The sequence below is a fragment of the Muscardinus avellanarius genome (genome assembly GCF_963383645.1).
Source record: "Muscardinus avellanarius genome assembly, chromosome: 8".
Lineage (NCBI taxonomy): Eukaryota > Metazoa > Chordata > Mammalia > Rodentia > Gliridae > Muscardinus > Muscardinus avellanarius.
In genome coordinates this window covers 5,747,597-5,763,834 of record NC_137794.1, presented here as the reverse complement: position 1 = coordinate 5,763,834, position 16,238 = coordinate 5,747,597, and the positions used below count along the sequence as shown (strand labels likewise).

At 42.9% G+C, this 16,238-nt stretch overlaps 1 protein-coding gene across 1 annotated transcript in view; it reads left to right on the top strand.

Annotated features, from left to right (window-relative positions):
- Positions 1-537: 537 nt before the first annotated feature.
- The window catches only part of RCAN2 (regulator of calcineurin 2), a gene marked incomplete at both ends in the record, with an annotated part of 193,776 nt that continues 178,075 nt past the window's right edge, over positions 538-16,238 (top strand). Inside the window, one exon of the mRNA XM_080699976.1 lies at positions 538-762. Within this exon, the coding sequence (XP_080556102.1) occupies positions 538-762 (225 nt within the window). The remainder of the gene's footprint in view (positions 763-16,238) is intronic.

The window sequence follows — 16,238 nt, the reverse complement described above, 5'->3', positions numbered from 1 at the left end:
CATTCCTCTACCAGAGGAGAGGATGCTCTGGGGTTGGACCTCCCGGATTTCACTCCTAGCCCTGCTATTTTATGATTAAGCTTGTGAGAGTTACTTAACTGCTTTGTTCTTCTGCGTTTCCGTCTATAAAATAAGAACAGGACAGGTACCAATCTCATAGACATTTGCAGAGATTAAGCAGGTTTGTGAATGCTTTTAAGTCCTTTAGACCAGAGTACAGAACTCAGTATATGATGGGCATTAGTACCAGTGGGGAAAGTGGTCTTATCTTTGTTGTGGGTTGGCCTTGTTTCTTTTCTGACCATAGCACTGGCTGGTTTCTGCCAGAAGCAGAACTGTATGGGGCATTTTGATTGAAAAAACGAGCCAATACTATGAACTTATATCTTCTCCCTTCCGACAGCTCCTGCCTCTCTTTCTAATCAACCCCCCACCCGGGCCCTGCCAGGGACAGCCCAGAACTACAAGCTGAAAGCCAAGTCGTTAAGGAAATTGTTGAGCTCTATCTAACACACACCTGTCTTTGTATCTGCAGCAATGAGAGGGGAATCCTATTTCATCGGCATGAGGAGCCTGGGGCAGCCGGGGCACATCCCTGAAGACAGAGGACTTTTCTTGCTGTGCTGCATAGACAGGGACTGGGCGGTCACGAGGTGTTTTGCGGAGGAAGCCTTTCAAGCAATCACCGACTTCAATGACCTCCCTAATTCGCTGTTTGCATGCAACGTCCACCAGTCTGTGTTTGAAGGAGAAGAGAGCAAGGTAAGAGGTCTCTCCCGTTCCAGAAACACAGGAAAGACGTGTCAGCGTCGCAACAGAGCCGTCTCATTCGTTTAGACTGCAGTTTTGATGGTTAGTTGGCTGTCTCTAGCATGTGGCAGGAGAAAGGTCTACTGTTAGAGCTTTGGCGTGGTGTATCTGTCAAGGGTGTAGAGGAGACCGCGTTGAGGCAAGTCTCCTCCCCTGTGACGTGCAGGTCTACGGAGTAAAACAGCTGGTGTTAGGAATATAGATTGTGCCTTTGGATTAGAAGGCAGTTGTTTTAAACTCTTAAGGAGTTTCTTCTTATTCTGTCAAAGACAAAATTTGCCTTTCTCAAAATAGTCAGCACGCTCTTTTGCACTTCATCTTCCTGAAATGTGGTGAATGTTCTAAAGCTGTTTTCTTAAATGGTGACCGAGGTTCCACAGCAGTTAGTAGACAAAGGAAGTTGGTGGACCATCTGGGACAGGTCATTGAGGGTACCCACAAACAGGATGCTGGGCCCTGAGACCCTTCCCCTTCCTCTCTCTGTTTTCTGGCCACTACTGTTGCTTTATCAAGTGCTTCTGCCATGATGTGCTATCTTATCACAGGCTCAAAGCTATGGGGCCAATTAACAATGGACTGAAACCTCCAAGGCTGTGAGCCGAAGTTAACCTTTTTTTTAAAATAAGCTGCCAGTCTCAGGTATTTGTTGCACAGTAATAGAACGCTAACACAGACCACTTTTTTAAACTATCTTAATAAGTACACTTATTGTCTACTTCATTTTTTTTAGAATATTATTTCCAATAATGTTCAGATTTTATGACTAATCTAAGCCACAAAGTCTGATGATGGGTATCTTTCCCAAAGGATGTACATTTTAGACTCTGTGCTAAGTTGGTGGGGAGATATTTTTAGGCAGAGGGACAAAGAAGCCAGAACCTCTCCAGCACCCCTGTGTTTGCCTGTGGCCAAGGCCGGCCATGGTCATTGTCTTTATATTTGCCTCCGGGGAGACGTATGTAGCAGTTCTATCAGGGAGATGATGCTTGACACTCTTCTCAGAGGTACAGGCATGCGGCTGGTCACATTTGTGAGTTGTCCTGGCAGAATCCTTTCTTTTTTGGCATAACTTATTTTTGAAACATTGTGTTTTGATACTGGTGAATTTGAGTTCTGCCTGATTCTTGCAATTATTATAAAGTATTTATTTAGAATTTCTTAGTTGGGTAAGAATGAAAGCTTTTGCTTTCTGACCACCATGAATGAATCTTACAGCAACCTCTCTTCTCTTTTCTCATATGTCTGAGTTATCTTTCCTGGGTCTTTTTTCATTTTTAAAATGCACTGCATTAGACTGCTCAAGATATATGTAACACCATTGGTATGATATTCTGGTTATGTTTGTTTCTGCTTATCATTGAGATAAATATTTTGATATGCTCATTTCTACTACCTTTGTAAAATTCCGAGTTCTGACACCTCATGTACATTTCTAAGACAGTTTTTTGAGGTCTCTGATGTTCACGCAAATGTTCAATTAGGCAGAGTTCTGTGAAATTTCTTTTGATCTGATGCTTTGCGGTGAAGGTGCACATTCTTCAGTGCTGCTCATGGGCCAGATGGTTGAGGTTGGCTTGCATAACACAAAGGAGACCTGGAGCTGGAGGAAACTGGCATCTGAAACCAATAAATCCAGATTGCTCATTGCATGCTACAGCTTGAAGTACAAATATTTTTTGTATGAAACACATTTAGAACCGGGATCTTCACAGCATCCAGCCCATAAGAGGTACTAGGGTTCATTTCCCTTCACAGTGCATCCTGGGTTTGCCTTTCTGGATCCCACTGGGCTGCAGGCTTCCTGGGGTGGGTGAGGCTGGAGGGAGTGTCCTCCCAGCTGCTCTCGGTGCTGGGGCTGCTCCATAGGACATTGGCACCCACTGGTCACTAGAGGAGAACAGGAAAGCAAGCAATGTGAAACATTTACCCAAGTTCATTTGAATAAGGAGAGGCCAGAAAGGTAACTTTACGATGGGCTTTGAACACATAAATGCATTTAGTTTAGATGATGATGATGATGATGATAATGATGGTGATGATGGTGCTGCTGCTGATGTGATGCTGCTGCTGCTGATGTGATGCTGCTGCTGCTTCTGCTGATGCTGCTGCTGATGCCGATGATGATAGCAGTAGCAGAAGCAAGCACCTGAATTCTGAATAGCTCTGAGAACAGACAATTTTTAATAATTCATACTGAGATAAAACCTCATTTGACCTAATTCATTCAAAATCTGACCAAAACTGATGGAAATGTATTTGTAGTATGAATATTCATCTGTTTATCTGCAGAAATAGTCTTGTTCTAAATACCAGGAGCTGCCTCAGAACTTGCAGGGACATGATACAGTAAGAGCTTTGTATAATTCCCTGAACTGGAATCTCAAACATGCCAGGCCCCCACAATTTTAGACAGAGCATTGTATAGCTTTAAAATATAAAAAAATGAACCTACATTCCATGTTCAAAGAGAAGAACGAGTTAATCACTGAAATCTGAAATGACATCAAAATAAGCAATGAAATGTTGTTCCCATAAGATGCTTAGGTCTATCTTGTTTAGCCTTTGAACAGGCCATTTTTAATGGACAAACAAAAATTGTTTATATTAATTGTGTACAGCATGATGTTTTGAGATATGTTGACATTGTGGAATGGCTAAAAGGGCTGATAAACATATGTATTATCTCAAATATTTATTTTGTACTGTGAAAACAGTTAACATATCCCTTCTTAATAATTTTCAAAAACAGACTACATTGTCCTTAGCAGTAGTCGTCATGTTGTAAAATAGAAATCTTGAACTTATTCCTTCTTCCTAAATGAGATTTCGAATCTTTTGACAAACATGTCCCTAATCCATCCTTAAGTGCAGGCTGAGTTTGAGTGATTCCTTGTATTATCAGCGTCTCCCCTAGAGCCTCGCGGAAAATAGATGCTCAATCAATATTGAATTGAACCTCCACTTAAATGATGATCAAAGACACAGAGAGATGCCTTTTCCAGGAACAGCTGAGTACTTAGAAAGAGTAAAGCAAGCTCTCCTGACCTCTAAGTTCAATTCATAACCCATCATGCCTCCCTGGCTCTAAATTCTCCTGTGGAAAACAGGTTCTGGGGACAAAGTAGGCTTCCCACTCCCCAGGAGCGTTCAAGTAAAATAATGTACCGCAGAAAGAATGGGTGGTTGAACAGCAAGGCTGAGCCACAGGTAGGAGGTGCATGGAGTCCAAGTCACGTTTGGAGTTAAGACATGGATGGCACATAAATAAAGATGCTTCATATGTCAACTTATATTTATGTGAGATTTTTAGAAGTGACTGATTCATTTAGTAAGCCAACTGAGTAAAAAATTAGTCGTATCTTAAGCAAATTTGTTTTCATAACTAGCCCTTAGGGAGAGAAAAATGACAGGAAAAAGGACAGGAGGAAAAAGAAAGAGAGAGGAAAGGTAGTCATGAAAACTAAAATGCAGCGCTTTTGTGGACCCTGGAAACCATGGAATTTGGATGATTTAAGGCTGGTTGTAAAATTCATGCTAAGAGAAGAGAGTGACAGGAAGATGATAATTTACTGTGGTCTAAGTACTTCCAAACGTGGGTTAGAAAAATAAAAAATGAGCGATGGTAACTGGAGGGTGGGAAACGATACCTGTGCAACAGTTTTCAACATTAAAGCAAGTCACGGTTAAGCCAGACGTCAGATGTCCACGGAGCACTCAGGAGTTTTAGTGTGTGTGTGTGTGTGTGTGTGTGTGTGTGTGTGTGTGTGTACATTCATTTACACTTTATTTTGAGAACATTTAAAATGTAAAAAGACAGTGCAGTGTCCTCAGTATGTTGGTCCCATTTTTTATTTTTTATTTTTGGTCTCCGGAGGGTGACTGGGAACCATAATCAGTCACCACTAATCACTCAGGGGCACCTGCCAAATGGGAGGCCCGGTGTGGGGCAGATTTTCAAGCTACTGTAGGACATTCCTTGAACCTTAGCCGACTCCAAGTGACTAAAATATTCCAGAGGCACATTTAGCATCCTGCTTCGCCACTGTGCTTAGTACCCCCTGGCGCCCAAGAGCCTGGCAAAGCCCACTTAGCTTTGAATGGCCCACTTAACTACCTGGAAATAATTGGAGCGGTGGGAAGAATGAAAGGAGTTGAGGGTATTTGGTTTCTGTGCCAAAGAGTCGGTAAGCACATGTTCTTAATGAGACCCGGGGAAAAGGTTTCCAAGTTCCCTTTGGCCTGTAACAGTATTGAAGGAGGACATGGAACCTTTCCCCATGTCAGCAAAAACAAAGCAAAACAAAACAACAAAAAACATAGGAACTTGGAATTTATTTTTTAGGGTTGCCATCAGAACCTTGTTGACCTGTACACTCACTGTGAATTATTTAAAGGTGCCCCATGGGCAGAAGGAGTCTCAGGGTGCTCAGGGGGTGCTGCTCAGGTAGGAAAGGTGACTTTGGGGTAAATGGCACCCTTTCCTCTGTGCCAGTGGGGCAGACCCAGCCCTGAGCAGGAATGGGTGGCTTGCGGGGAAGAGGGAAGACCTCATTTCCTCCTCCCCTCTTCTGGGGCCAGGAGCTCTTGAGAAGTAAATGAAAGACCAAACCATTGTGAGGTCAGAACAAGATAATTGAGCATTATTAAAATTTTAAAGAATACATAAATTCAAAGATAACTCTGGGTTGTTTCGTTGTCACCCAAGAACATTCTGTTTTGGGGGACGTTCTACCCATGGGCTACACCCCTGCTCTTTTTATTTTTAATTAATTAATTTATTTATTTTCATGGTACTGGGGTTCCTGGAAGCCCTTCTACCTCCAGGCTACACTCCCAGACCTATTTTTTACTTTTTTAAATTTGGAAACAGGGTCTCTTAAGCCAGAGCGGCTGGCTTCGAACCTGCGCGATCCTCCTGTCTCCGCCTCCCAAGCGCGGGGATGACAAGCGTGCGCCACCACGCCCGGCCCTGCTTTTCTTTTATTTATGTTTATTTTGTACCAGGATTTGAATCCAGGGGGTTCCATCTCTGAGCCACACCCCAGCCTTTTTTCTTTTTCATTTTGAACCAAGGGCTCGCTAAGTTTACTGAAGGTCTTCCTAAGTGGCTGAGGCTGGTTTCTAACCTGTGGTCCTCGTGCCTCTGTCTCCAAAATACTGGGATGACAGGTGTGCACCACCCCCTTCTCGCCCCTTCCCCATGAGAACATGTCTTTCAAAGAGGCAGGTTCAGAGCTGAAGCCCAGAGAAGATATGCACTTAATTATTTTCCTCACTCTCAACATTTCCTTCCCACTTTCCTTGGCTTCTTTGAATCTTGCCTCTGTGGTCATCAACTTCTTGACCGACTCACAGATAGCCACAGAAAATCTGGGAGTTCCAATGTGAACTTGAGAACTCCACAGAGGTGTCGGTCACCGCACACCTGGCACTTAGCTTCATGAGACCAATGCGGTGCTGGTGCACGGAGTGCTAAGTCCATCAACAGCAGTGATATTTACTCCGTGAGAGCGAGGTCATCTGTGCACAGCCTGTCTTCTCTTCCTAATTGTTCACTTGAAAGTGTCTGCTTATGGTCCTCTTATCTTTGGGGCAGAATGAATAGATATTTGGAAACAGAAGAGATGTAGTTTGTCTACATTTAAGTTTGATCGGCTTCTGGTCATGTTTTGCTCTGCTCAGAGTGTTATATCATTCAGTTTGACCATCGTGGTAAACATAAACACCAGACTACATCAGTGTTTCAAAAGGGAGACTCGCTGAGAAAGCTAAGATATTTTTAATGAAACACATTGAAATATCATTCTTTCTACTTGGTCCAAAGCCTACACCCTCTTTCCAAATTTGTAGCTATTATTAATTCCAATTGATGCACTGTGGTGATATTTTATACCTTATATAGAGAGTACACTGCTTCATAGAATAGTCCAGTCTTTGGGGAAGACTCTAAATGTCTTGAGGGCCTTTGGAAAGATTATTCCATCCTTGTAGCCTTTCTCTCAGCCACTTGGATGTCATGTGGACCTGAGAGGAGGCAGAAGGGCCCAGGGAAAGGGCTTTGGGGACCTGGAAGCCTTTGGGTCCAAAGCCACTACTGCTCCCCAGTAAAGAGATCTCAGGTGACCACCTCCGAATCCTCAGTTTCTCTTTCATAACATGTGTTGAAGTACCTTCTCTACAGGCTTGTTATATGACGGAAAGAGGTGTTAATGGGGAGAGAAAGGCAAGCTAGACATTCCTCATAAATATTGGTCTCCGTTCACATTCTCCGTTATTCCCCTTCCCCATTGCCTGAATCTGTGACTGTCCATCTCTGGTTCAGAGAAGGAAGGAACTTTTCGAAAGATCCGATACTTTCCTAGAACCTGTGCAGAGCAGGACAGCTCGGGTGCTGTGGGAGTCAAGGGAAGGCTCCAGCAGCCCCTCGCAGGATCGTCACACAGGTTGCTTTGATATCAGAGCCTTGGGGTTTAGGGAGGCTTAATCGTAGACTTTGCCAAGTAGAAATGATTTTAGCATTTGTTGTTGGACATCACTTGCTCAGCGCTCCCCATATAAGGCTCATGTGATACTTTTTTTTTAGAACTAGTGCCAGGAAAACTTCCTTTACTCTGGGGAACTAGTATTTTTCTCACTGGGAGGATTATGTAATTTATGTGTTTCTTTTTTTTTTTTTTTTTCCAAAACCCCTTTGGCTTCCAGGAAGCTTGTAGACTAATAGAGCAACTCTATTTTTATCGGTCCTGATTTTTTTATTTTCTGTGTAATAACCTAATTATGTTTACATACAATATGAGACTTTTTAAAATTAGCATGCCTTTTTCTATAATTGTTCATATGAGTACTTCAACAACCATCTTTCACCTAAAGAAGCTGTCTGCTGGTCATCAAGGATGTATTTAAAGATTTTAAAATTTTACTGGGAATAGAAAAAAATCACTTTAGTTAGATTATATTGTATTTTTAAAATAACATGCATGCAAACTTTCTTTTTTTCTCATTGTTCAAGAGAATCTTCTTTATTGCGCACAGTGGTCCATGCTTGTGAGCCTAATACTTGAGAGACTGAAACAGGAGGATTTCAAATTTAAGACCCTGGGCAACTTGGGAAGACTCTGTTTCAAAATTAAAAAAAAAAAAAAATATATATATATATATATATCTGGAGTAAACTCAGAGGTAGAATCCTCTGGCTTCAATCCCCAGTACCTCAAAAAATAAAATGAATATTTTAAAACATCTTTTAAGAATGTAATTATTTTTGGTCACAATCAGTAATTAAATCTTTCACAATATGCCCAGTCTACATCTACATATTTTTAGAGAAAACATCTTGTGGCTCACATAATTATACCTTAAATATGACTCTACTCTGAATTCTAATAATTATTCATCTATCAGTTGATGAGAACATGACCGCATTTAAACCATTTAAGAATATGTCTATTTAAATTTATTATATCATAATAATTCAACCTGATTTTTTTTGTTCTTTGGTCATTTTTATAATTTCATTGATGGCATGTAATTATATATTTGTAATGAGATTCAAAGTGGCACATCAGTATATACACAATGGTGGTACATTATTTCTAACACTTCACGTAGAAGGTCAATGAAACAAAAAGAACAAAGACAACACACCAAGAACAAGTTCCAGTTCCAGCTCATAGCGGTCCTTTCTGCTATGGGCTTCTTTTCCTCCATCATTGATGTCGAACATTATTATTATTATGTTATGTTAAATATTATGATGAACATTATTTCATCTTGTCACTTTGCTCTTAAGAACGCCGTGAAGGCTAAAGCCACCAGCTAGTAATGTAAGCCCAGACATCTCAGACAGATGATTCAATCTGCCTCTTCTTCAGGTTGCTCTAATCTTCTGACAATATAGAATTCTGTTTAAATAGAATATAGAATTCTTCATAATATATTATGTAGAAAAAAATGTAACCTCCTTGTGGATTTTGCATTCTACTTATCCTGCATCCTTCTCTATTTTCTCAGAAAGCAGTTATGATCTATGTATTATCTTTCATGCTAAGTACCAAAGAATAATATTTTTACATTCATTCTTTCATACGTGGTTTTTGTTCTGAGCACTTCTATACCCAGCTATACTGACTTTTTATGTGTGTGTGTGTGTGTAGTACTGGGGTTCCTGGAAACCCTTCTACCTCTGGGCTACACTCTCAGACACCTATTTTTTTTATATATTTTTATTTGGAAACGGTCTCTTAAGCCAGCACGGCTTAAGCGATCCTCCTGTCGCTGCCTCCCAAGCACAGGGATTACAAGTGTGCGCCACCACGCCCAGCCCACAGTGACTTTTGAATACTGAAGACAGGGAGCCAAATGACTTCATGGAAAGATGGTGTAGCCTCAGTATCGGTCGTTTTCTCTCACTTAGGTTCTTTATTTCATTGACATTCTGGTATATTGGGTCCCAAAACCTGGTAGAAAAGCTCATTTAAACATTATCATGCTGTGCTGAAGTTCCAGACTTCGCAAGGAGCCAAGAGAGAAGAGGAGCGTGGCTCTTCTACTGACCTCTGTAGCAATTTCAGAGAACGAGTCCTCAGTGGCAGGAGATTGGCAGTGATGACGGGTGTCACCAATCTTCTTCTAGGTGGTCTTGCGAGAACAGGGGCATCCCGACCTAGACGGAGGCAAGCATGAGCGCACGTGTGCACTCGGACTCCTTGCTCTGTTGGGCTGAGCTAAGAACACCCCAAATATACAAATACCTAAAGATGGCAGGGACTCATAAGTCTGCAGACAAGGATAAAGAATAATGCAGTGACCAATCGATCCTGCCACCGATTATTTACCAACTATTGAAAATCGGCTGTGGAAGTGGGGCTTTTGGTGCCAGGAGATGAGCCAGATGCAAGCCTTAGCATTCGCGAGGGTCTGATCATCCCAGCACAAGTTAGGCGAAGGTGAAGACGGGGCAGATGGCGTGGCATAGAAAACCTCGAGGCAGAGAGAGAAAAGGCTTTAGGGCTTTTTATGAGCAGAATGGGGCAGGACCTCAGTTCTTGGCAATCACTTTCCTCATGGTGGTCAGGATCTCTCTCGTCTCCTTTTGCTTGCTTTCTCTCCATTGTGTCTGCTCACCCTTTTCTTGGTGAGCCTGACAGCCATCTTGTCCTTGACCTCGGGCCACTCTGACAAGGTGCAGCCAGGTGCTTCTTGGATCAGGTCACCTTGTGGTCCTCATTGGCCCCTGGCCATGGAGTAGCACGGAGCCCTGGATGCTGTGTGAGACCTGCTGCTACACGCTCTTCTTCTGTACCTCGCACCTGCACCGGAGTCTCCAAAGGGACCTGTCCCCCGCGCGATAAAGCGTGCCGGCTGCGGTGACTTGAGGACAGGAGTTTTCAGTTCCTCTCCTTGTGTAACCAGCATTGTCGCCCTGCTTCACGGGACCTGTTTGGGTAGGATGACTGAGCTAAGGCAGCAGAGGGAAAGCACGGGCTTTGACTTTGGCAGGAGCATCTTTAAATCAGCCAAGCTAGGGTGACAGGGAGCACACGGAGGGCACACGGAGGGCACACGGAGGGCACATCTTCGATGCCAGCCACGTGTCCCAATTTTCTCCTTTAGCGTGTGAAATTTTTGCTCTCCTCCGAAGGTGAGCTGTGAGCCTGTTTATTTTAAAAACTGCAACCTGTGAGGGGAGAGGGTGTTTCTGTGACAACATTACATCACTGAAACCTCTAGGTGTTGAGTCATCAGTATTTTTAGGCGATTCAAGAATAGCCCGGGTGCCTGGACTCTGCAGAAAGTCACCCCTGTGAAGATCCTGTCACATCTCTGCATGGGAATGAAATGCTTCCTTCTGTTTCAGGTTCCAGACACAGTGCTTCATAGAACCTTCCCTCCAAACACCCTGGCCTTTTCAGGCTTTCTGTAGCCAACAGTATGACCTTGTCAGGAGTTGGTATTGAAGTTTTTTAGCACCTTGTCAACTGTACTTATGGCTGTAAACAACAAAGACAGTGGCAGCCCTGACTGCAGACCCAAAGCCGCCCACCCAGGGTTGCTTATGGTCCCTACCAAGGCCCATTTGGGTTGTGAAAACCTTAATCTGAGTTGTTACCCCGTTTGTAAACCTGACAAGACGCGTTTCTGGGCCGCGGGTTTTATAGATTCTCCATGTCAGGACACGCGGGGAGCCATGCTTTCGAATGAACTAAAAGCAGCCCAAACAAATGTCAATATAGCCTGTTAAGCTCCAATAGCATATAGATCGTAAATGGGACGTCTTGGAACTTGATGGCAGGGCAGTAAGTAAGGGTCCAGCGAGCCCAGAAATGGAACTTTGTGGCTCAGCGTGGAGTGTGAGCTTCCTGTCGTCTGTTCAGAACAGATGCCCAAATATGATCAGTTTATTTTATGTGACCCTTTAAAACGCACAGGAGGGCTCACGGTTTGTGAGTGTAGCCAAAGGCTTTTCCAGCTGAAGGATAAATGAATAAAGCTTGGAATACAGCGAGGCAGTTGATGATTCTCCATTAGAGTGTGCCTTTGCGTCTAGAGGTGATGGGAGGGCCGTCAGGTGATCTAAGTGTGAATCAAAGGTCCAGACCCTGCTGGGAAGGCCAAGCCTCTTTTTAGCTCCCAGTATCCTGCAAGGGTGGCTCTGTTTATATTAAATAAGACTTCAGTCCTGTTTCCACATGGGTCATTTTTTTTTCTATAATTAGGGAAATGAATGGGATAGAAGAGTGAGGGAGAGGAAAAGGGAAAGGGAGAGGGAGAGGGAGAGGAGAGAGAGAGAGAGAGAGAGAGAGAGAGAGAGAGATCTCTAGTATCTTTCAGTGCAAGTCCAGAACCAAATCCCACTGCCTATTGGCTGTGTGATCCAGTATTTAACCCACCCAAACTTCAGTTTGCTCATCTGTGAAACACCACAAAGTAATAGTGCTTACTCCTCAGAGTTGCTACGAGATATAGCTGGGATAACCTGTGGCGTCTTGATTGGAGCAACTGCAAGGCCGGTCATGATCATAATCATTGCCCGCCTGTCTCATCTTTTGCATCTTGTGTTCTTTATTTTTTTTATTGGTCATACATCTTGATGAAGTTAAGGGTGATAAAGGCACGTGCGTGCACACAGCGCTCGGTGAGCTGAGCCCTCCCTCAGTTCCCACCCCACTCTCTCCCCCTCCCCGCCCTCCATGTTCAATCTTGTGTCATTTAGAACCCATAGGTCTCCTTTGCTTTCTTGAGCCCTGGTTATTACACAATGCACGAGGAGTATTTTTCAAACAAGGCCTGCTGTTTATTCTCACTACCTGCAGAACTTGTAGAGCAAGGTGGACAGGCATTCTGCAGAGAGGGAGGGCAAGCGGACAGTGCTCACATCCCGGGAGGCCAGAGGCAAGACAGAGCAAGCAGGGAAAGGGAAAACCATTCACGTTTACAGTCCCCAAGGCTGCACCCCAGGGACCCCCCTCCAGGCTCCCCCTGCTGGCTTACTGAGCACCACGCACCTAAGCCCATCACAATGGGTTTCTCCACTGCTGGGATTACAACCCTCAAGACTCGATTCTATCATTTCCAAACACCAATTTATGAGCTCTTCAAGGGGCCATTCTGAACACCAATTTATGAGCTCTTCATGGGGCCATTCTGAATCTTACCATAACAGCGGGGGAAGGTATAAACCAAATGCCCACCTTGGAAAGCTGAACAAATGCATGGATTTGCAAGGGCCAATCCTGAGAAAAGCCATTTGCTATCTCCTGTGCACGCAGCATCCTGAACATGCACGTGTCCTTACTGTACATCCTCCCCAGTCACCAGTTCCACTCTTCATTCTTCTAGTGTTTACTAGAAAGCTTCCTTTTCCTTTCTGTCGAATGTATAATTAAAAAGACTAGATGTAGTCCTTTAGCGATTCCATTTATATCCTTCCATGTGAAGACTGATACGTATTAGACTTCTGTTGTAGTAGGAACAACTTCCTTTGAAATTTTCTGAAAAGACAAGTCCGTCATGCCTTCCTGTTTAGCTTCCTATTTTGTTTATCTTTTGGGGCGGGGGGTTCCGGAGAAAAATGGATTGGTTGCCCAAGTCTTCTTTGTGAGCAATTAAAGTCATTTTAGACTTTAACTTCAGGGACAAAAGTCTACTTTTCTCTGCTGATGTCCTTGCTAGTGGCAAATTAGAAAAATGAGTGTATGTAAATTTTGATTGGCAATTTAAATCAAGTCAATTACTTTAGAAGGGATTAACACAGACATTAGAAAGAGAAGGTAAATGAGAACAGAGCCTCTTGACATCTGAATATGATTTTTTTTTACATTCACTAAGTACTTTTGAAGTTTTACTTAGAAGATTCTTCCCTTAATCCAGCCACATATTTCTGAACAAAACAGTGTAGGAGGCATTATAACAAAGTAGCTGAATAAAAAGTGACTTTTCTAGAAGGAGACATTATTATAAAGAGGATTTAAGATCATATGAATGGCTTTAATGCGTTTAATGATCCAAATGATTAAAGAAGTAATTTAAAAAAATAATTCTCTAGATAATCCTATATAACGAGCACTGACAGAATGATAACTAAAGCCATATATAGTAACCTTTTCAAATCTCCTTTGGCATAGGTCATCGTCGGTAGAATACTAACTATTGCTTGGCATAAAGTGTGAGGATTTATATTTTTATCTGTATAGAAATGCCATCATGAATAAATAATGCACTGCAACGGTGTATTTAATTGCCAGAGATGTTGTTGCCAGAAATAGAAGTACTGCAAAAGCTGTAGAGCCTCTCCTGGTGTGTTCTAGTTCCGACGTCCTCCACGTAGGAGCCGTTGACATTTTAGACATTTAATTCTTTGTGAGTCTCAGGATGGGGATCTGCCTTGTGCGTGGTAGGACCGTTAGCCGCTTCCTTGTCCTCTACCCACTTGGTACCAGTAGGATGACCCCATTTCTTATGAACATGAAAAATGTCCAGATATCGCCGGAGCTCTCCAGGAATGCAACATGGCTCTGGCTGAGAGCCACTGGCCCCGCAAAGAGTTCCAAACCACAGATCAGGGGAGATTCCTGGGCGTTCCTTTTTCTCTGTTTTCTTTTGGTACTAGGGATTGAACGCAGGAACATTTTACTTTCAAGCTACAACCCTAGCCCTCTTTATTGTATTATTATTGTATTATTATTTTTTATTATATTATTATTATTATTATTATTATTATACTGGGGATTGAACCCAGGGACATTCTACCTATGAGCTATACCCCCAGCTCTATTTTTTTTTTAATTCTTTGTTTTCAAACACGTTCTCACTAAGTTACAGAGGAGTTCATTCAGTAGCTGAGGCTGGCTGCGAACCTGTGATCTTCCTGTCTTAACCGCCCAAGTACTGGGATTACAAGTGTGCACCACCACACTTGGCTATGATTTTTTTATTTTTTTGAAACAAAGGCTTACCAAGTTGCCAAAGCTCACCTTGAACCTGAGATCCTCCTGTCTCAGCCTCCCAAGTGCTGGGGTTATAGGTGTGCACTACTGTGCCTGGCTTCCTGGGCATTTCTTAACACCTATTCTAGGATCTTGTCTTCTTGGAGAAGCATCTCAGGGTGAGCTTCTGGAAGTGGTACTAGAAACACTGACAAAGTTGTAATTCAATTCTTTTTTTCCTCCTTTGAAGTTCTTTCTTTCCCCCATTCCGAATGAAGAGGCTGAAGCCCTTCAGACCCTCTCTTTATAAGCTCTTCTGAGTAGTCTCTGATTGGTGGCCCGAGGCCCCTGCAAAGTGGCCCTTTGAATAATCCTTCATTCCTTCAAAATTGTCTGATAAGAACTTTCCAGAATGTCCCCCTGACCGCCTCCCCTCCCCCCATGGACCACAGTAGTAATACTTGAACTGATGTCATGATGTCTCCCCTCATCTGCCACCATCTCTGCCTCACACTCAGGACACACACGTTGTAGGACTCAGGTGAACAGAAAGTTTGTGTTAAGACAATACGTCCACTGAGCTGTTCATTAAACCAAGTAGCCAGGAGGTCACGCTCACATAATTTTGGTAATATTCTGTAGCCAAGAAAGAAGGGGATGTCTTTGTTGGCTAAGTAAATGCACGGGGCTTAGGGGCGGGCCATGCCAGGAGACTTGATCACAGGAGGAAACTTAAAAGTGCTGAAGATTAGTAAATGGTCATATGAGAATTGCATGCCAGTTTGGGGGCAGGTTCATAGAGAAAGCCTTCATGATTCAGTGCCATTTTTTAAAAGTGAGACCCAGTGATATATTTCTGTGGGTCTCACCAGCTCAGACAGTCGTGTGCAGCATTCTTCAACATGGTTTGAAATTGGCCCTGTGGGTATTTACACCATGAGACGCACGAGCTCCACAAATCAGGGTGTTTTTTTTTTTAACCTAATATATTGTTTTCCTATTATTTCAGCAACAAATTACCACAAGCTTAGTGGTTTCAAGCAAGGCAGTTCCATTATCTTATACTATGGAAGTCAGAAGTCCAAACACCAAGGTATCAGCAGTGGTTATATGTCTTCTGGAGGCTCAGGAGGAGAAGGTACTTCCATATCTTTTCTACTTTTAGGAGATGGGTAGGATCTTTGGTTTGTGACCTCTTCCTCCAACTTCAACCAGCAATTTATCTATGACTACCTACCTGGATAATCCAGGATAAGTGTGTGTGTGTGTGTGTGTGTGTGTGTGTGTGTGTTGCTGGGGATGGAATCCAGGAGCATTCTACCACTGAGCTGTAGCCCCAGCCCAATTAATTAGCTTGTTTGTACTGGAGGTTGAACCCACTGGCAGTCTATCTCTTAGCTATACCTTTTTAAAAATTTTTTGATTTTGAAACCGGGTTTCACTAAGTTGTTGAGGCTGGCCTTAAATCTGAAATTCTGCTGTCTCGGCCTCCAAGTATGGGGATTATAGGTGTGTGCCACTGTGCCTGGCTCTTTTTATTTTTAATGTTGGAACAAGGTCTCTCTAAGTTACCAGGCACTGGCCCTGAACCTGTGAGCCTCCTGTCTGAGTTATTGAGATTATAGGCATGCGCCATTACACCCAGCGATAATCTCCTTTATTAAAGGTATTTAAGACAATCAATCACATCTTCGGTGCCCCCTTTGCCATGTATCGTAACATACTCCCAGGTTTCAAGGATATTTTTAGGGGAAGGAGATAGTATTTTTTTTTGCCTACCCAGCACAGCCATTGGGTTGCTAACCAGCATATCCCTGACTCTCCTCTATTGTAAATTGGATTCTCTGGATTTGGGAGTAGGGGCCAACTTGAGGACACACTAGACTGAGCACTTTTTCTTTCCCACGGTGTGTACCTCCCACTTCATGATTTTTAGCACTGTGAAAAGAAGTGCTAAAGTTAGATTGTCTCTGATTATTATTATTATTATTATTATTATTATTA